The sequence below is a fragment of the Pecten maximus genome, chromosome 16 (assembly GCF_902652985.1).
Source record: "Pecten maximus chromosome 16, xPecMax1.1, whole genome shotgun sequence".
In the NCBI taxonomy this organism is placed as follows: Eukaryota; Metazoa; Mollusca; class Bivalvia; order Pectinida; family Pectinidae; genus Pecten; species Pecten maximus.
Genome location: NC_047030.1, coordinates 11,489,531 through 11,512,427, shown reverse-complemented (window position 1 = coordinate 11,512,427; position 22,897 = coordinate 11,489,531). Strand labels below are relative to the sequence as shown.

Below are 22,897 nucleotides of genomic sequence, written 5' to 3'. Positions count from 1 at the left end.
GTGTCAGAAACTATCAAACTAAAGTTTATCTTATTTTAAAATCATCTTTCATGCAACTCAAAGATAGTTTTGGAAGAGCAAGTAAGCCTGTTACCTTTATTTATTTATTTAACGGGGTTTCGTCCGCTATTACGGTCTTGCGGGCCTTCAGCTGACGTCTGTCATCCGACAATATTCTTCTGAACAATCTTTACAGATTTATCTCCCTTGCTTATGGCTAAGGCTTGTAACGGGCGTGTTGATTGGTTGGTTTCAAACACAAAGCGGGCAAATTGAAATGATCAAGAACCACCAACATGGCTGCTCGTAAACATTACGATTCGATTGCTATCGAACAAATCGAATCAGATGAAACAGATGACGAGGATGTATTTTTCAACGATCCTCGCAGAAATCTGTTAAAAGATTTCTCTAAAACAAGCAGTAATGAGACAAACCTGAATGTTGGAGAGGAACATATGAAAGTTTATTTAAGAATTCGACCTCTCTCAGAAGACGAACAAAATAGACAGGAAAATCAGGTAACATTGATTCTGAAGATAGAAGCTAGAATGGTGGAATTGATCGTATATCTTTTGTGTATATATTGCAACGATTCAAATTTGTATTATTTGTTTGTTAAACCTGGATCCTTCTCGCTGACAGGAACTCCCTCGGAAGTCGATTTCAATATTGTTGCTATACCGGGTACCGTATACGATACGGCCTTATTACGGCATTTGTACGGGTCTAATGTAACGTTAGTTTGTGGCCTACAGCACAGGCGTTTGAAGTTCTGACTGTAAACCGAGATATAATACCATATAATAAATAAGGGTATTTACTATAAAAAAGTAGTAAATACCCTTATTTTTTATATGGTGTTATATCTCGGTTTACAGCCAGAACTTCAAACGCCTGTGCCTACAGATGAAGTTTACGATTGAGTACATCAAAGGTCTACAGTAATCATATAACTTATTTACTCCTTTTCTGTTTTTTTTGATGACTTTCAAGTTTGGTATGGTATGAATGTGTGCACCGATGGGTTCTGACATAACGTTATCATACGAACAAAACGTTATGCAAACTATATGCCCAAGGTAAAAATTAAAAACAAAAAAAATAAACTGCTGATATCTGCTATAGTTTTAAACAGCACTGGCTTAAAAACGGTATTTCACACTTAAACACCCCGTATGACAGACTGACAGTCCATAATTTGGTTGTCCCGATTAATAAAAGATATTCTGGTTTCTTCGACCCATATTGCTTGCCCCCTCCCCTGCTACTCCAACAAGTTCAATGTTAAGGTTCAACACAGGAAGAAACTTTAGCCAAGCCCTGTGTTACTATCAGCACATGTACAATAAGGCAAAAAAATTGTGTGTTTAGTGTTCCCGACCGACTATACATTTTGACCGCCTACTGAAAGTTTTTTTTTACTGAATAATTTTGGGTCCAAATTAAAACTATTAGAGCTAAAGCTATCTGTAATCAAGCAAGAATTCTACCCAAACCCAGGAATTCCCCATAAGGTTAATAATAAATTGTATAGATGGTAACGGTACCACTACCAGTAAACAAAACCTGGGGTCCTATAGGTTGGGATAAATGTTTTACAATTCCAGAATAGCCCAAAGGAGGGAATGTTAGCAAAAACAAATTTACAATATGGTTTAGCTCTCAACGGTATGATTAATGTCTGATTTTGCTAAACATATATATTTTTATGTGTGTGTGTGTTTTAATTGACGACCCTTTAATTCCAAATAATATACCGCAAAAAGAAGTAAAATAAAATTAAAAAAAAAAAGCAGCAAACTTTCCTACCTACCCACCCTACCAAATTCTCAACTTGTAACCCTTAACACATATATATTTTTATTTGGTCTAATGTCTGATGATGTCTGGTGCCACTTATGTAAAGGAGTACCTACATGTAACAACTTCAGCTAGCTAAAGGTCTCTGGCTAATTTTTGGTTTTGATGCCAACTGACCTTTAGCCACGGAACCCTATTTGACACTGGGCAAGTTCTGCCCTGATTTCAGGGTGGAAAGAAAGGGACAATGATACCAGTATTTATAAGTCTAAACTTGGTGACAACGGTGTGTACTTACAGTTTTAGGTATTATATATATATCCCATTCTAAACAGTCCAATCACTAATTCAGACCAAATCAATAATACTTTGACAGAAAGCACTTTGCTACATCATTCCACAGTTCCACATAACGTACCCGGTGTTTCTAATATGGCGGTATTGGTTGTAAAAAATATGGAATTTGTGTTACCATGTGGAACAAATATAAAGTGCAAAGCAAATAGCTTTTCGTTTGTTATTGCTTTATCCAGTTTTGTGCCATTTTCAATCCGAGTTGTTACCGGAACGAAGTCTAGAAATGTAAATAAACATGATTGTGTGTCATATAACAATACATATATATATATATATATTACAGCTCCATCAATCTAATTCCAGCAGCAAATGAAAATTCCCAGTCTCACTTGATAAAAATGTATACTATTTGCAAGACAAATGAAGCATCATGTGATCACAGTTCTGCTACATTTATTTGTGATCCAAGTGGTATATATACAATGTATGTGAATCAGAAATCACCAGCGCCAAATTAAGTAAAGACTGGTTTGCAAAGTACATTGTATCACAGATTTCTACTGGTGCAAACCAGGTAAAGGAACACACAAATAAAACTGTTTTATTTACATGATTAAAAATCTGCTGATACAGAATTTATGTACCTTTTGTTGTAGAGCTGTGTGGAGGTGGAGGATGACAACCATGTTGTAACCCATGCCCCTAAGGATTCTCACACATTTAAGAACTGCACCCATGGCCTTGGTAAAACCACTCAAAAATTCACTTTCTCCAAAATATTTTCTGAGACGACGAGCCAGAAAGATTTGTTTGATCAGACCATGCTAGGTCTTGTCAAAGACTTTATCAGTGGTCAGAACTGTCTCGTCTTCACATATGGTGTAACGAGCTCTGGAAAAACATATACCATTCAAGGTTAGTGTGCTTTTTCAAATTGACAATATATGCCTTAGTTTTGTGCTCATTTAAACAGGATAACAGCTCTGGAAAACACCAAAAATCACCATACACTTATAAATGAAGTAATCTGACAGTGGTTTGGTAATCATTATTTAATTTCAAAATAATTTTAATATCCTTTAACAAATATTTTTAACATTTCCAAGCAGAAGTTGCTTATTGATATATATATTAGTAAATTATTTAATTAATATATAAGAGGTTTATAATAGTCATTGTTGATCTACATTTGTCAATTGCTAAGTTAACAAACATTCCCAAGTGAAATCATTTCATATTTAAGCCCAATTCCCAAAATTTGCAGTTTACTCCAGAAAAAGTCTTTCCCAATTAACCAATTTCTTTCAAAAATGAGACAAAAAGGCCCCATCGATCCCAAACCAGCGAGAAACCCTGGATATATAAATAGAGGATAAATGCATGTACAAGAACTGTAAAGTAATGTGTATGTTAAAAAACTGAGTGACACATTGTGTTGCAGGACAGCCAAGTGATGCAGGTGTCCTGCCTAGAGCGCTGGACGTTCTGTTTAATAGTATCAATGGGAAACAGGTTGAGGGGATGAAGCTGAAGCCCAACATGTTCACAGATGTGACGAAACTCTCCAGTGCTGAGGAAGAGGCAGAGAAAAACTTTAAGGAAAAGACTCTCAAAATGAGCAATGATGATGTGAGTTTGACTATTTGGTCATGTAAACACATTCCAGATTAACCAAAGACTACAAAGTTTTCACTGAACCTTAGTATGCATTCCCCTGAAAGATAAAGGAAGCAATATATATAGAAATGAAAACATTTTTCTTAAATATGATTTTCCTTAATGAAATAATTTAAGAAAAAAGAAAAGGCCATGGAAAATAGATCGTTAATTTTGTATGGCCTAGCTATAGTTTAATTTAAAGACAGTAGTATGTAAAGATTGAAATTATGCTGAGTTTGACTTTGAATTTTAATAATGGATTGTTGTGAGTTATGAAGTTAATCATTTATCTTTTTTCCCTAAACACATTAAATGTTTTCAACAGACAAAAGACTAAAGATTCAAAGCCAATTCTGCTGTCAAAAATTATTTTCAAGGGTCTAGTGAAAGGCCTGCATATTATACTAATCTGGTGTATTTGTTGAAAATTACCTAATAACAGCTTAATATTTCTATACCGGGTAACATTTATAACAGGAGCCAGATGTGATGAGCTTATTGGGAGAGGATGCTTCGGATATAACCAATACAACAACATGCTCCGAGAGTTCTAATGTGTCCTATGCTAACTCGGAGAGACAGAAAGGTAGGCTGTTCTGGAAAGGAGGTGGTAAATTGTGAGCCTGTTCAACTTTAACTGTTTCCTCTGTCACAGGTTGTGTGTAAAAGTGACTGATTAAACTCTACTACTGCATTTCGAAATATAAAGATCTATTTTTTGTTGTACTCTGACTTGATAAATCTTTAGTGATCTGGTTTTGTAAATACGCAAAACGATTTTGATTCCAAAATGGAAAATTTTGAAATGTGCCCGACTATAAACTAAACATTCCATGATGTACTAGTTTATATTATTTGAATATTTGACAGCCTCCCTGGACCCTGAGGATCTACTGAGTGAGATTGAAGAACGTGTGCGGGAGGAGACGGCCGTAAGTGTAGAGGACCAGGGTAGCATCAAGTTCTCCATCTGGGTCTCCTTTGCAGAAATCTATAATGAACAAATATTTGACCTTCTTGTGTCCATCCCAAAGAAGAAGAATGTGCGGAGACCTGTCCTCAAACTTAGTGACGATAAAAAAGGCAGTCCCTACATAAAAGGTAAATCATAGCAATCAACAAACACTACAGGTCTTGAGTCTGGTAAATTGTTCACCACAGTTAATTTTTTTCAGCATTGTTTTTGGTAATTTTAACATCAGTTATAAATACAGTAACATAAAGATGGTAGTTATTGACCTGCATTCTAACTCTTAGCTTTAAACTCACTTCAGGATTAAAGGAAATCCATGTGACATCTGCAGACGAGGCATACAAGTTATTAACTATCGGTAAACAAAATCTGCGTACAGCCTGCACCAAACTCAACCACCAGTCATCACGAAGGTTAGTAACAAACTAAACATGCTCAAATATAGCTGAATTCCATTAAAATGTTTCATTGAAAAATACTTTGTTATGAAGAGGATTTTGTTATTTTTATTGCACTATTTATAATCTATATCTGTCATTTGAACTGATAAAATGATCTGAAAGTCTGCAACATCATTTTGAATGTCGTATTTGATCATATTTATCCCACGGTGGCACCTGTTCTTCTGTAAGATATGTTCGTTCATCTGAAGACAGGATATTGTCTGCAGTCTTTGTGTGCAATACCGTTATCAAGTATGATACTGCTTTTTAATATGGTACTTAATTTTGTCCAATTTTTAACTATCTGAGGTGGGAAGGGGTGTGGATAGCAGAGCTGGAGGTATAAGTGAGCCCTCCAGGAGAGAGTTCTAGCTTATTCTAGTCCACTACACCCTTACCAAGTCAGACTGTGAAAACAAATAAACTTGGGATATACCCTTCCAGTACTTCTCACGAAGAAGCAATAACAAACTTCAACTAACAAAATCAATGATGGCTACCTGTAAGCCGTTTTGTTTTCTTAACCAGACTCAAACAATTCCAAGTGATTTGGTCATGTCATAGTATTGTGTAATTATGCACTTTTGACAACAAATTTTTCCATTAACCTGATAGAGTCCTTTGCGAATGTAATATGGGCTATTCCAGAATTATCAGTGTGGTTGGGATGGGAGACACTAGTATTGAAATTTAATGAGGGGTGGGGATAGGGAGTAATCCCCATTTTCTAGTATTTCTTATTCTAAATATGTTTCAATGTTTGATGGGATGTTGGGCCTCCCAGCCCTCCCACTTGGATAATTTTTGAATAGCCATAAATGGAATACCCCATGTTTCTTGACGGATAACTGCAAGGTATAAATGTTTGGAATGAATACTTTTCATATTTTATGCTTTTACCCATGAAAAAGATAACAAGCTTTACCTCAGATTATTAAGGGCTGTTCCAGGAAAACATGGGGCAGGGGGAAGGCACTTTAATAAATTACATGTGGTGGGGTGGGTTCAAATTAAAATGACATCTATGGGTTGGTGGGATTTGAAATAAATTGATTCTGTTGTTGATATGTGGGAGGGTCATCCAAATTTTAAGTCACCTCTATAGGTGGACCCCCTAAATTCAAAGTGCCTTTCACTGTCCCATATATGTTTTCCTGGACAAGCCCTAATCAGGAAACAAATAATATTGTGTTCTTTTGTCATTGAAATATGCAGAATTCAGTATATTTTCTGTATCTCTACTCTATTTGTTATTAAATCACAACATGTTTTGTGTTACAGTCACTGCATCTTCAACATCAAGATTGTACGTGTAATGGATGTAGACGACCCTCATGTGGCCAGAGTTAGCATGTATGTTTGAAACAGAAAGCTTGTGTATTATATCTCATCCCAAGGATCCCATAACATTTATCACATAACTGGCCTGCTCAACCATGTAATATGGCTGTTCATAAATATCATTTCGTAAGACACGTGTGCAATAACACTATTGTGATGTCACAAATGATTTATTTCATCACAATTAATATATATGACTTTGTACTATTGTCTCTGTAGACAAAAATATAACGTTAAAATTCATCTGTCCCATAGAAATAAGAGTTTCAACTGACATTCAGATGATTCTCATTGATATGAGTTATGTGATTAACAGAATCTTACACTTGTGACAAAGTCAAATGGAATTTATTCAAAGATAATTTGATAAATTAATAAATCACTTGCCTCATGGCTTGTGGTATATCCAACATGTTTAATAAATTCCAATTGACATATCCACTATTGTAAAGAAGGGGCCATGCTAGCACATCAGATAAAGTGTAAACCACATAACCTTAGGTGAAGGTCTGAGGTATGTGGGTCGACGCTTCCTATCTGTGGCAGTTTGTGTTTCTCAGGAAACTGAAAAATGGACCGGTCTCTGCTGTTGTGGTTGTGTCCTTGGGCAAGACAATTAAACATAATTGCTCTGGATGGCATGCAATGTGTCTGCTGCAAGTTGTTCAGTGAGGTAGTCACCAACTACTACAAGGAGACCCAGCCCCAAAATTACCACGGCTGTTCATGGGGTGATAAACCCAACAAACAAACTGATGTTAAGATCCTCTATATCCAATTAAAACTTGGTTAAGGAAATCAGAAATTTTCCCAAAACCTCCCAAAGTCTTTTTTTTTTATATTTTACATTAGTTGTCCTTGCTATTTTGGTTGACCAGTGGCCATCTGAACTGTTTTATGTACTACATACAACAGTAGTTGTATAGATCTGTTACATATTTCAGGTTATCCCTCTGCGATTTGGCCGGCTCTGAGCGGTATTCAAAAACACAAAGTAATGGAGAGCGTTTGAAGGAAGCTGGTAACATTAACACTTCCCTTATGACCCTGGGTCGGTGTATAGAAATGTTACGCTACAACCAACACCATAAGTAAGTATACACATTTCATTTCTGTACAAAAAATATGTATTGTCCAACTTTGTAATGAAGTACGCTGTAATAGCCAAGTGTGGTTGGTGGAGAGATCATGGGTGTTGATGGAATTTGTTAAGAAAGTTGGCTGTATCCTTTAAAAAATTATACAGCCAAATGACAATTTTGAAAAGGTATGAAAATATTTATGTATTATATGTTTACAGAGAGAAGCAAAAGATTATACCCTTCCGGGACAGCAAGCTGACACGATTGTTTCAGAATTTCTTTTCTGGTCGGGGGAAGGCAGCCATGATAGTGAATGTGAATCAGTGTGCCAGCATGTTTGATGAAACTCTTCATGTGTTCAAGTTCTCTGCTATAGCTAAACAGGTTTGTTATGCTTTTCTTCATAGATAGTTCTTTCTATCTGCACTTTTCTACAAAATCTATATATAGTAATGAATTAGATATACAAATATAAGTTATAAGGTTCCCAAATTGCAGAATAACCAGAGGCTAAGGTTATGGTATAAGGTGACAGTAATATATAGAAACGAAGAAACGATGCAAGATAAGTGAAGGACCTTGATCCACACTCTAGGTCACAGGGGTCAAATGTGTCCTTATGACACATAATGTCTATAAAATGTCATTCTATCTGGCCTACAAGATAATTAGACCAGGGACTGTAAAGGTTGTTATCCAGAAGATTTACTTTATACACAAATTCGAAGGTCATGTGAGTAAAATATTAAAGATGTTCAGTGTTATGTTCTGTGATCTGCTGAACTGTGAGGTACTTAGACATTTGACAGGTGGTTGTCATATTGTACATAGTAATTGTGTAATGTTCTCTGATAATACTGAAATGTTAAGTTCTCGAAACATTGGCAGGTGGTCGTCATACAGAAGCCCGACCCTCCACCAAGGCCAAGGTTACTGACAATTTCTGTGCCGCCGCCTGTCGAGTCCGTCAGAGCACCATCAATAGCCTGGGCAACTCCTGGTATGTAAACATGGCTGCTTACAGCACATTGCAGTTTTCTAAATCTATTCACTCAGATATGGGTATTGTTCCAAGTCATTTAGTCAAATGTGCTTTGTAAAAAAGTAGAGAGGTATTTTGCTGCATTGAGAAGAGTTAATTAATAAGTTATTTAATGCCATGTGTGTATACAGCAGACGGAATCTGGTGAGAGAACCTGATGCTTTGTTGAATATGATACCTGTAACTGTTATCTGAATTTAATAAACAAAAAATTCTCAATTCACCACACTGGTGCTCTATTATACAGTAATCAAATGGGTACGAGGGCGATAGTAATTTTGTCAGCCCCGAAGCAACAACTGTTGCACGAGGGCTTTAGCCCGAGGGCAACCGTTGTTGATGAGGGGCTGACAAAATTACTATTGCCCGAAATACCCCCATTTGATAACTGTTTTATTATACCTTTACGTTTTTTTCTCTATATAGATGTTTGTGCTGGTATGAGAATCTGCTATATATAGTCCTCCATTAACTTGATAGACGTTTGTATGTTTTGGCTATCTCTGTCCGTTAATAATGACTCGGTCTCTACGTCTGTGGCGTTTTGAAAACGCGTGTGTTGATCCATGTTTGACAGTTTCGTGAGAGAAAACAAAATGTTAGGCTACTGTCTGCAACAACAATCAATGTGTCAATTAAGCGCTTGCATGTCGTTGTGTCTTTCAAACGTTCTGACGACGTTACAGCAGGGGTGTGACAGTTCGCCGTGTGACAGTCTTTTCGAACTGTCACACGGTGTGATAGTCCTGGAAACACATGCGCAATCCTCTCGAGGCTGATAGTCAAATTATCACATTACTTTTATATATAGAAAAAAGCGTAAAGGTATAATAAACATAAATGTCTCACTCCTTTGAACTTACAAACTGATTTTGTTCTCTTATGCAAAAAATTAATGCCAACTTAATATTCAAGCATTACCCTGTACAATTTAGAATTTGTGGCATTAGTCGAAACTGTCTCTTTTGTTTGTTGCTATCAAATCAATATTACACAGTGCTATCGCTTTGTTGTGTTATAGGACAGCTCCACACAGCAGAAAAGATACCCCTCCCCGAGGATGAGGAGGATAACTTAGGGGAGACAGATGAGGTTGCGGTATGTATCTTTACAGTGTACATTAGATGAGGTTGGGGTAGGTATTTGTACGGTGTACATTAGATGAGGTTACGGTATGTATCTTTACAGTGTACATTAGATGAGGTTGGGGTAGGTATTTGTACGGTGTACATTAGATGAGGTTGCGGTATGTATTTGTACGGTGTACATTAGATGAGGTTGCGGTATGTATCTTTACAGTGTACATTAGATGAGGTTGGGGTATGTATTTTTACAATGTACATTAGATGAGGTTGCGGTACATGTATTTGTAGGGTGTACATTAGATGAGGTTGCGGTATGTATTTGTACGGTGTACATTAGATGAGGTTGCGGTATGTATTTGTATGGTGTACATTAGATGAGGTTGGGGTATGTATTTGTATGGTGTACATTAGATGAGGTTGCGGTATGTATTTGTACGGTGTACATTAGATGAGGTTGCGGTATGTATGTTTACAGTGTACATTAGATGAGGTTGCGGTATGTATTTGTACAGTGTACATAAGATGAGGTTGCGGTATACATGTATTTGTATGGTGTACATTAGATGAGGTTGCGGTATGTATTTGTATGGTGTACATTAGATGAGGTTGCGGTATGTATTTGTACGGTGTACATTAGATGAGGTTGCGGTATGTATTTGTACGGTGTACATTAGATGAGGTTGCGGTATGTATGTTTACAGTGTACATTAGATGAGGTTGCGGTATGTATTTGTACGGTGTACATTAGATGAGGTTGCGGTATGTATTTGTACAGTGTACATAAGATGAGGTTGCGGTATGTATGTTTACAGTGTACATTAGATGAGGTTGCGGTATGTATTTGTACAGTGTACATTAGATGAGGTTGCGGTATGTATTTGTACAGTGTACATAAGATGAGGTTGCGGTATGTATTTGTACGGTGTACATTAGATGAGGTTGCGGTATGTATGTTTACAGTGTACATTAGATGAGGTTGCGGTATGTATTTGTACGGTGTACATTAGATGAGGTTGCGGTATGTATTTGTACGGTGTACATTAGATGAGGTTGCGGTATGTATTTGTACAGTGTACATAAGATGAGGTTGCGGTATGTATTTGTACGGTGTACATTAGATGAGGTTGCGGTATGTATGTTTACAGTGTACATTAGATGAGGTTGCGGTATGTATTTGTACGGTGTACATTAGATGAGGTTGCGGTATGTATTTGTACGGTGCACATTAGATGAGGTTGGGGTATGTATTTGTACAATGTATATTAGATGAGGTTGCGGTACAGGTATTTCTACAGTGTACACTGTGATGGGTGTAGTGGGGTGAGTCCTGGGCCACTGAGCATTATACATAGTGATTAGAAAATTTCATTTTCTACCTAAAGTGGAAATTTCCTAAAATGTTCAGGAAAAAACAATGTAGGGCTCAACAGACTTGTTCAGTTTATGTTGTTCACAGCACGCATATGTTTGAATGAAACTTAATGATAAATCATATCATGTGACCCTACAGTGGAACAGTGGGGTTATATATCTATAAATTGATGATTTTATTCTATGAGATTCTTTAAATGAAGGTTCACACTGTTTTTAGGAGCTGGTGCATGTGATCGAGGAGATGGAAAAGGAAATCCGTGGACTGCGGAAAGAAATGCGGCACCAAGAGGGTCGTATCCGTGAAGAGGTCTGCCAGGAAATGATGAAACAATTTGTTGCTATTGAGAATGAATGCAGGTACATGTATTAGCTTGAAGTCACAGCTCCAATGTTACAACCCTTTCTAGATATCTATTATGGGTGGACTGATAGAATCTTTCACCACCTTGTTTATTTTATGGAACAGTTTAATTAAATCACTTCTGTTGGTGGCTCCCGTTCAACAAACCTGGATTCCTCCTGTTGAGTAGATGTTTTACGAGAAAAGCCCTTACCAGAAGTTAAATCCAAAATATGTTAGTTGAGACATCAATGCAGTGTAGTGTTGGGAATCGGTTGAAATTTTCTGATCGATCATCACTTGTGTGTAACCAATCGATGATCGATTAAAATTTTTTTTCAATAATTTTATTCAACACAGAAAAAAGCAACAAAAGGATTGTTCATTGGAGTATTAAGCTAACTGGAAATTTTGGCATGGGCTGTAAAATGCTTTAATCCATCCGTTATCTAAAGTCTATTATATATATATTTTGAACAAGAAAGTAGAACTGTGACTTACCATTGAAGGAATACGACTTTCTGCACATTTTACAAAGAGTTTTCGTCATATTTAAAGTATCTCTACTTAACAGACCTTCTGGTTTTCATTAAAAACCAAAATGTTTCCATACAATAGACCCTGCCTGTTTACCGGGACGATCGTATACGTTAACCTTGCTTCCATGGCTAGTCGCTTATGATCTTACAAACAAAATCCTAGTCATCGGTACATTTACATTCCTCCTAGTATTACAACACTGTACCAGTTATTGCGACGCTTGATTTTGTATGATACAAGCAGAATCATTTCCCGCAATCGACTGTGTTGTAGACACTGTCAAGCTGAATTTGCGTATGTTTATCTGAAATCCGGCTAAGATATTTTCATAAAACATGATGTAGGGCACTTCTGACGAAACTCGATTACAGATTTTTTACTCGATTAATTGATCAAATGTCTCAAACAAGTGAATTTGATTAATCAGAACATCACTAATGCAGTGTGCATGACTTTAAATGATCACTGAAGCTTACACCTTTGCTTTTGCTGTTTAGGGAGCGGATTCGTTGGACAGAAGAGCTGGCTGAGGAGACAATGGAGAAGAGGATCAAAGTCTTTACAGATGCTTATAAAGATCAAAGGAAGTCAGCCAAGAAAAGCAAGCAGAGTCAACGTATGGAGGATGAAGATGATGAATGGGTGTCCAGTATCCTGCTCCATCAAGAGAAGGTCAAAGTTGAGGTAGGTCAGAGGTTGAATACAATTCAAAGTCAAGAGTGAAGCTCCCTAGCTGTGTCAGTTTGTGTTTCTCAGGAAGCTGAGAAATGGGCTGGTCTGTTTTGTTGTGGTTATGTCCTTGGGCAAAACACTTTACTCTAATTGCTCTGGATGTCAGGTGACAGGCTTCCTGTATGTTGTTCGGTGAGGTAGTCAACAGCTGCATGGAGTCCTCTGCCTCAAAACGACCCTGGCTGTTCATTGGGCAATAAACCGAACAAACAAATAACAACAGTACTCTTTTGTTCTCATATGACATTCATATATATATATATACACGGTTTGTTAAGGCCCTGTATAAGAGATGTGGGTTGTCGATTACAGTAAACATGGTGTCCATTACCTATTTGTCCACACTGTTTCTGGAGAGAAAAAAGCTTAGAATCCAGAAGTTTAAAACTTACGGAAAGTCCACATGGTGTATTTAGGGGTTTAAAGCTTTCCTTTAGTAAAGGCGAAGGTCACTTTGTGAAAATATAGAAGGTGAGTACTATCAAATAATAAAACAAGACCCTTCCAGACCTGTCATAATACTTATTAAACTAGACTCACCTTTGGAGTCATATTAATATTAATATAACCTATGTAATTAGAAATTATGAATATGGTTCTGACAGGTGAAATATTTGGTATTTTGTATCATTTTGCATCATGTTATATAACCTTTTTATATGCTGTCAAATTTGACAGGAGTATTATGGTATGGCAATGTCCGTCTGGTGTAACCTTTCGTTTGTCTTGCAATCTCCTACATTTTTCAACTACATGTAATCACTTTCAAGCTTGGTATATATATCATGATCATGATATGAAGTTGTGTCTCCCTGATGTTTATTTCAGTATTTGATTTTTGTCCAGCAATCTCCTCCTACCTTTAAAATGTGGAACACATTATGATCCTGATAATAATTCTGATTCAACTGTTTTTGCTCTTTGTTCAGTATTCAATTTTTTGTTGGGAGATCTCCTATATTTTCCGACTGATTTCTTTGAAACTTTGAATGCAGTCATGATATAAAGTTATGTTTCCCCAAAGAAATTCTGGTCAACCATATTTTAATAAAAGATAGTATTTATAACAATATATGGCATTCAGCAGGCATATATTGTTCCCCCTCTTGTTGTAATCTGCAATGCCTGGTTTGAATTTTAGAGAAGTTTTGGTTGTTATTGGGCTAATTTATCGAATAGGCTAGTATTGTTCTGCAATAGATCTCTAGTGACATTTATCCTGAGATCATTTCATGCTCCATACACGGAAATTCATACTTTTTCTTGTTATTCAGGAGAAAGAGAAAGAAGTCTCCAGACTTCAGCAGCAGATTAGAGAGTTTGAACAACAGGTGAGAGGAGGTTTTAATTCATCATTCATGTGTTTATTTTTGCGCTATATGTAATTAGGTATAAAGATTACCTCCGGTGTTAACACTGGTATAAAGATTACCACGGGTGTTAATACTGGTATAAAGATTACCACCGGTGTTAACACTGGTATAAAGATTACCGTCAGTGTTAACACTGGTATAAAGATTACCACCGGTGTTAACACTGGTATAAAGATTACCACGGGTGTTAATACTGGTATAAAGATTACCACCGGTGTTAATACTGGTATAAAGATTACCACCGGTGTTAACACTGGTATAAAGATTACCACCAGTGTTAACACTGGTATAAAGATTACCACCAGTGTTAACACTGGTATAAAGATTACCGCTGGTGTTAACACTGGTATAAAGATTACCGCTGGTGTTAACACTGGTATAAAGATTACCGCCGGTGTTAACACTGATATAAAGATTACCGCCAGTGTTAACACTGGTATAAAGATTACCGCTGGTGTTAACACTGGTATAAAGATTACCGCCGGTGTTAACACTGATATAAAGATTACCGCCAGTGTTAACACTGGTATAAAGATTACCACCGGTGTTAACACTGGTATAAAGATTACCACCGGTGTTAACACTGGTATGAGGATTACCACCGGTGTTAACACTGGTATAAAGATTACCGCCAGTGTTAATACTGGTATAAAGATTACCACCGGTGTTAACACTGGTATAAAGATTACCGCCAGTGTTAACACTGGTATAAAGATTACCACCGGTGTTAACACTGGTATAAAGATTACCGCCAGTGTTAATACTGGTATAAAGATTACCGTCAGTGTTAACACTGGTATAAAGATTACCGTCAGTGTTAACACTGGTATAAAGATTACCGTCAGTGTTAATACTGGTATAAAGATTACCGTCAGTGTTAATACTGGTATAAAGATTACCGCCAGTGTTAATACTGGTATAAAGATTACCGTCAGTGTTAACACTGGTATAAAGATTACCGCCGGTGTTAACACTGGTATAAAGAATACCGCCAGTGTTAACACTGGTATAAAGATTACCGCCGGTATTAACACTGGTATAAAGATTACCGCCGGTGTTAACACTGGTATAAAGATTACCACCGGTGTTAACACTGGTATAAAGATTACCACCGGTGTTAATACTGGTATAAAGATTACCGTCAGTGTTAACACTGATATAAAGATTACCGCCGGTGTTAATACTGGTATAAAGTTTACCACCGGTGTTAACACTGGTATAAAGATTACCGTCAGTGTTAACACTGGTATAAAGATTACTGCCGGTGTTAACACTGATATAAAGATTACCGCCGGTGTTAACACTGGTATAAAGATTACCGTCAGTGTTAACACTGGTATAAAGATTACCACCAGTGTTAACACTGATATAAAGATTACCGCCGGTGTTAACACTGGTATAAAGATTACCACCGGTGTTAACACTGGTATAAAGATTACTGCCGGTGTTAACACTGGCATAAAGATTACCGCCAGTGTTAATACTGGTATAAAGATTACCGCCGATGTTAACACTGGTATAAAGATTACCGTCAGTGTTAACACTGGTATAAAGATTACTGCCGGTGTTAACACTGGCATAAAGATTACCGTCAGTGTTAATACTGGTATAAAGATTACCGTCAGTGTTAATACTGGTATAAAGATTACCACCGGTGTTAACACTGGTATAAAGATTACCACCGGTGTTAACACTGGTATAAGATTACCCGGTATTAACACTGGATAAGATTACCGTCAGGTGTTAACACTGGTATAAAGATTACCACCGGTGTTAACACTGGTATAAGATTACCTCCGGTGTTAACACTGGTATAAAGATTACCACCGGTGTTAACACTGGTATAAAGATTACCGCCGGTGTTAACACTGGTATAAAGATTACCGCCGGTGTTAACACTGGTATAAAGATTACCGCCGGTGTTAACACTGGTATAAAGATTACCGCCGGTGTTAACACTGGTATAAAGATTACCGCCGGTGTTAACACTGGTATAAAGATTACCGTCAGTGTTAATACTGGTATAAAGATTACCGCCGGTGTTAACACTGGTATAAAGATTACCTCCGGTGTTAACACTGGTATAAAGATTACCGTCGGTGTTAATACTGGTATAAAGATTACCGCCGGTGTTAACACTGGTATAAAGATTACCGTCAGTGTTAATACTGGTATAAAGATTACCGTCAGTGTTAACACTGGTATGAGGATTACTGCTGGCGTTAACACTGGTATAAAGATTACCACCAGTGTTAACACTCGTATAAAGATTACTGCCGGTGTTAACACTGGTATAAAGATTACCACCGGTGTTAACACTGTTATAAAGATTACCGCCGGTGTTAACACTGGTATAAAGATTACCACCGGTGTTAACACTGGTATAAAGATTACCACCGGTGTTAACACTGTTATAAAGATTACTGCCGGTGTTAACACTGGTATAAAGATTACCACCGGTGTTAACACTGGTATAAAGATTACCGTCAGTGTTAATACTGGCATAAAGATTACTGCGGGTGTTAACACTGGTATAAAGATTACCACCGGTGTTAACACTGGTATAAAGATTACCACCGGTGTTAACACTGGTATAAAGATTACCACCGGTGTTAACACTGTTATAAAGATTACTGCCGGTGTTAACACTGGTATAAAGATTACCGTCAGTGTTAATACTGGTATAAAGATTACCGTCAGTGTTAATACTGGTATAAAGATTACCACCGGTGTTAACACTGGTATAAAGATTACCACCGGTGTTAACACTGGTATAAAGATTACCGCCGGTGTTAACACTGGTATAAAGATTACCACCGGTGTTAACACTGGTATAAAGATTACCACCGGTGTTAACACTGGTATAAAGATTACCGCGGGTGTTAACACTGGTATAAAGATTACCGTCAGTGTTAACATGGTATAAAGGATTACCGACCGGTGTTAACACTGGTTAAAGATTACAGCCGGTGTTAACACTGGTATAAAGATTACCAGCCGGTGTTAACACTGGTATAAAGATTACCGCCGGTGTTAACACTGGTATAAAGATTACCACCGGTGTTAACACTGGTATAGAAAGATTACCACCCGGTGTAACACTGGTATAAAGATTACCACCGGTGTTAACACTGGTATAAAGATTACCACCGGTGTTAACACTGGTATAAAGATTACCGTCGGTGTTACACCGTCGGTGTTAACACTGGTATAAAGATTACCGCGGGTGTTAACACTGGTATAAAGATTACCACCGGTGTTAACACTGGTATAAAGATTACCGTCGGTGTTAATACTGGTATAAAGATTACCGTCAGTGTTAATACTGGTATAAAGATTACCGTCGGTGTTAACACTGGTATAAAGATTACCGTCGTTGTTAATACTGGTATAAAGATTACCGTCAGTGTTAACACTGGTATAAAGATTACCACCGGTGTTAACACTGGTATAAAGATTACCACTGGTGTTAACACTGGTATAAAGATTACCACCGGTGTTAACACTGGTATAAAGATTACCACCGGTGTTAATACTGGTATAAAGATTACCGCTGGTGTTAACACTGGTATAAAGATTACCACCGGTGTTAACACTGGTATAAAGATTACCGTCAGTGTTAACACTGGTATAAAGATTACCGCCAGTGTTAACACTGGTATAAAGATTACCACCGGTGTTAACACTGGTATAAAGATTACCGTCGGTGTTAACACTGGTATAAAGATTATCACCGGTGTTAACACTGGTATAAAGATTACCACCGGTGTTAATACTGGTATAAAGATTACCACCGGTGTTAACACTGGTATAAAGATTACCACCGGTGTTAATACTGGTATAAAGATTATCGGCGGTGTTAACACTGGTATAAAGATTACCGTCAGTGTTAACACTGGTATAAAGATTACCACCGGTGTTAACACTGGTATAAAGATTACCACCGGTGTTAATACTGGTATAAAGATTACCGCCGGTGTTAACACTGGTATAAAGATTACCGTCAGTGTTAACACTGGTATAAAGATTACCGTCAGTGTTAACACTGGTATAAAGATTACCACCGGTGTTAACACTGGTATAAAGATTACCACCGGTGTTAACACTGGTATAAAGATTACTGCCGGTGTTAACACTGGTATAAAGATTACCGCCGGTGTTAACACTGGTATAAAGATTACCGCCGGTGTTAATACTGGTATAAAGATTATCGGCGGTGTTAACACTGGTATAAAGATTACCTCCGGTGTTAACACTGGTATAAAGATTACCGCCGGTGTTAACACTGGTATAAAGATTACTGCCGGTGTTAATACTGGTATAAAGATTACCGCCAGTGTTAACACTGGTATAAAGATTACCGTCGGTGTTAACACTGGTATAAAGATTACTGCCGGTATTAACACTGGTATAAAGATTACTGCCGGTGTTAACACTGGTATAAAGATTACCTCCGGTGTTAATACTGGTATAAAGATTACCGCCAGTGTTAACACTGGTATAAAGATTACCGTCGGTGTTAACACTGGTATAAAGATTACCTCCGGTGTTAACACTGGTATAAAGATTACCACCGGTGTTAACACTGGTATAAAGATTACCTCCGGTGTTAACACTGGTATAAAGATTACCTCCGGTGTTAACACTGGTATAAAGATTACCGTCAGTGTTAACACTGGTATAAAGATTACTGCCGGTGTTAATACTGGTATAAAGATTACCGTCAGTGTTAATACTGGTATAAAGATTACCACCGGTGTTAACACTGGTATAAAGATTACTGCCGGTGTTAATACTGGTATAAAGATTACCGTCAGTGTTAACACTGGTATAAAGATTACCGCGGGTGTTAACACTGGTATAAAGATTACCGCCGGTGTTAACACTGGTATAAAGATTACCGCCGGTATTAACACTGGTATAAAGATTACCGCCGGTGTTAATACTGGTATAAAGATTACCACGGGTGTTAATACTGGTATAAAGATTACCACCGGTGTTAATACTGGTATAAAGATTACCGTCAGTGTTAACACTGGTATAAAGATTACCACCGGTGTTAACACTGGTATAAAGATTACCTCCGGTGTTAACACTGGTATAAAGATTACCGCCAGTGTTAACACTGGTATAAAGATTACCTAAGGTGTTAACACTGGTATGAGGATTACCGCTGGTGTTAACACTGGTATAAAGATTACCACCGGTGTTAATACTGGTATAAAGATTACCGCCGGTGTTAACACTGGTATAAAGATTACCGCCAGTGTTAACACTGGTATAAAGATTACCACCGGTGTTAACACTGGTATAAAGATTACCGTCTGTGTTAACACTGGTATAAAGATTACCGCCGGTGTTAACACTGGTATAAAGATTACCACGGGTGTTAATACTGGTATAAAGATTACCGCCGGTGTTAACACTGGTATAAAGATTATCACCGGTGTTAACACTGGTATAAAGATTACCACCAGTGTTAACACTGGTATAAAGATTACCGTCAGTGTTAACACTGGTATAAAGATTACCACCGGTGTTAACACTGGTATAAAGATTACCTCCGGTGTTAACACTGGTATAAAGATTACCACCAGTGTTAACACTGGTATAAAGATTACCGTCAGTGTTAACACTGGTATAAAGATTACCGTCAGTGTTAACACTGGTATAAAGATTACCACCGGTGTTAACACTGGTATAAAGATTACCTCCGGTGTTAACACTGGTATAAAGATTACCTCCGGTGTTAATACTGGTATAAAGATTACCGCCGGTGTTAACACTGGTATAAAGATTACCGCCGGTGTTAATACTGGTATAAAGATTACCGTCAGTGTTAACACTGGTATAAAGATTACCTCCGGTGTTAACACTGGTATAAAGATTACCGTCAGTGTTAACACTGGTATAAAGATTACCACCGGTGTTAACACTGGTATAAAGATTACCACCGGTGTTAACACTGGTATAAAGATTACCGCCGGTGTTAACACTGGCGTAAAGATTACCACCGGTGTTAAAACTAATATGTAATTGGTTGTAGGATTCTACGGAGAAAACAAAAGATGACCAGACATCAGTGGTTGAGGAGATGTCACTTCAACTTACAGAGCTACGCGAGACAGTTTCAGAGAAGGTGAGTACCATACAGCCAAAGTTTGTCAGCTTTGAGCGTGTCTAATATTCTTCTTAAACTATTGTCAGTCTTGAAATACTGAAAGTATTGATTATATCAAAATAAACATGTTTAATTTTTTCAAAATCTAAGGCTTATTATCCACAGTAATTTATTGTAAAACCCTGTTTATAAGGGATTGATCAGTAGCTAAGTAGAGGATTAAAATGCTTTCCGAAGTTGACAAATTGCAGTTGAATAGCTGAAATTTACTCTTTTGGTTGTTGTTAACATACTGTAAATCACTTCCATTTTGCGTGGTATTTATTTTTAGGTTAATATGTAAGGAGAGCCAATTAAAAAATCCAATTCTTCGTGATAATTTGTATGAAAATAACACATTTGGGTGGTGGCCAAGCTATCAGTTACTGATGTACGAGTCTTGCGGAGTAAATGACAAATAGTTCATCATTGCATGAACTTAAAGTGATTTCTAGATCAGCATTTGCGAAATCATGTACTCGTTTATATATATGAAGAGGTAAGTTCACAAAAATAAAATTTCACCAAATCGAAATGATTTACAGTAAATAAAAGGATTTGTATGAAACACTTTTGTTCATGAATACACATCTTAGAACATACTTGAAGAGTTGTCTACAGTAGAATTGCTTGTTAAATATGTTAGTGATTTCCCTGCTGAAAATCACCAGTATTTCTCGAGTTTGTGCATTCTAAGAAAGTATGTAAATTAAAGGAATAATATTCAATAGACTGTCACTATGATGTGTACATGGATAAGTGATGTCTGTACAGGACGAAGAGATAGATAAGCTGAATGAGATGCTGGAGGAAGCTGGAGAGACATTTGCTGAGAAGGAGACAGAACTTTCCCGTTTACACAATCTCATTTCTGGTCACGAGGACAAGATTAAGGAACAGGTGAAGGTTATATTTATAGATAGATGTTTAAGTGTTTGGGAACACTTTTGAATTATGATTGATTATCACGAATTCCCAAATGATCAGTCATAAAGAGAAGGGGCTCTGATAGATTTGTCATGTAGAGCATTAGAAAGGTAGCCTCAGGTGAGGATCTAAGGTGCAGGGTTCAATTATTTCTGTCCTTGGTGGGCTGTGTTTCACAGGCAGATGATTAATAGACTGGTCTGTGTTGTTGTGGTTATGTCCTTTGGCAAGACACTTAACCCTCATTGGTCAGGATGGCAGTATGTTGTTCAGTGAGGTAGCCACCACACAGGGCAATGAACCCAACAAAACAGATAGGCAAATGATCATTAATAGAAAGCAAATATCTACAAAAATATAAACCAAAATGGTGGGAGGAGGGGATATGATGGATATTGTTATGGTATCTTACTGCTATGTATTAAAATAGCTTTAACACATTTTGATGAATATTTATTAGAAAGTTTTTCAAGTCAAATGAAAATAATTCTGGAAAGTTTCCATTTTATAGTCAAATCATGATCAGTCATAAGATCAGGATCACTTTTGTCAGGGTTTAAATGACTAAGAAACTAATCAATCAATAAAGATATTAGAAGCTTTTTAATGGTGTTTTAATGGTGTTTATAAATAGTTTGTAAAGTTACCGTACCATTCATGTAAAGGGTAATGCCCCAGTGACTCATTACCTTAGAAAGTAATGAAGCTGATGTTTTAAACTAAATGTTTTTATGTTTCAGTGAAACAATTTTGAAATTGTCATGTAACAACATCTTTTGATGATTATCTTAATCATACAAGATAATTTGCTTCTAGTAATTAAAAAAGCCATTGGTAACAAGTTACACGTCTGTATTCATTTTTTGGAAGAATATACGATGATGACATTGCTGAAAAGATATAGAAACAAATTATTGATACCCTGTTCTTATTAGGTGTGAATGTGTTATTAATGATTTCAGGGAAGAACGACTGCAGATTTGGAGGAAGCACTTAGGGAGAGCCGACTTGCCCTTGACACTGCAGACCGACGTCTCACACAACAGGAGGATGCTGCTACTACTCAAAATGAGGCCAAGGCCAAATTACAAGGTACAAAGGGCAAATTGCAAAAAGTTGTATCCAAAAGTACAAGAGTAAAATATACTCCCCCTTTATTCTCCTCCCTGGATAGTCCAGCCAGCACTAGCCAGAATAAGAATGTAATTTTGAGACCTAGCACAGAGCTGATATCGAAGTTTAACCCCAGCAAGCGAATTTTACAGCTGATTGTTACCCCTCTACAAAATAAAATCCTTGCCCACCACACTCGCACCAGCCTTCTGCGGCTACGTAACTCCCCTGCTAAAGATCCAACACGAGGTCGCGCGTGTCTAAACAGGATTCAAGAAACTGATAAAGAAAACCCCAGAGGACATAAAAATATCAAGCGAAAGCTTGTAGATGACAATGACACTAGCCTGAGCAAACGGCGGAGAGTGAGCTTAAAAAGAAATCGCGTCAGTGGAAGCCGGGAAACTCGGCGACGGATATCTGGGAAAAAGTACAACCTGAGGAGTAAACGATTCTGATGCTCAGAGTTTATGTGATTCAGAACACTGACAGATTATTGTACATTTCTAACAGAAGTTCTATGAATCACTATAAAAGGATGTGGCCCTTGAATTCCACCATGTTTGAAATAAAGCTCTACATGTAACATACTGTGAGCAAAAACCTAGGTATT

General features: G+C 37.2%; 1 protein-coding gene across 1 annotated transcript in view; it reads left to right on the top strand.

Moving 5' to 3' along the window:
• The first annotated feature begins 287 nt into the window (after nt 1-287).
• LOC117344644 (kinesin-like protein KIF20B) overlaps nt 288-22,897 on the top strand; it is a 46,169-nt gene continuing 23,559 nt past the window's right edge. Inside the window, 17 exon segments of the mRNA XM_033907470.1 lie at nt 288-521; nt 2,757-3,015; nt 3,542-3,729; nt 4,237-4,345; nt 4,630-4,860; nt 5,034-5,145; nt 6,457-6,528; nt 7,461-7,607; nt 7,817-7,982; nt 8,487-8,598; nt 9,662-9,738; nt 11,317-11,456; nt 12,477-12,663; nt 13,986-14,042; nt 20,131-20,223; nt 21,019-21,144; nt 22,134-22,739. Coding sequence (XP_033763361.1) covers nt 297-521; nt 2,757-3,015; nt 3,542-3,729; nt 4,237-4,345; nt 4,630-4,860; nt 5,034-5,145; nt 6,457-6,528; nt 7,461-7,607; nt 7,817-7,982; nt 8,487-8,598; nt 9,662-9,738; nt 11,317-11,456; nt 12,477-12,663; nt 13,986-14,042; nt 20,131-20,223; nt 21,019-21,144; nt 22,134-22,739 — 2,907 coding nt within the window. The 5' untranslated portion in view covers nt 288-296.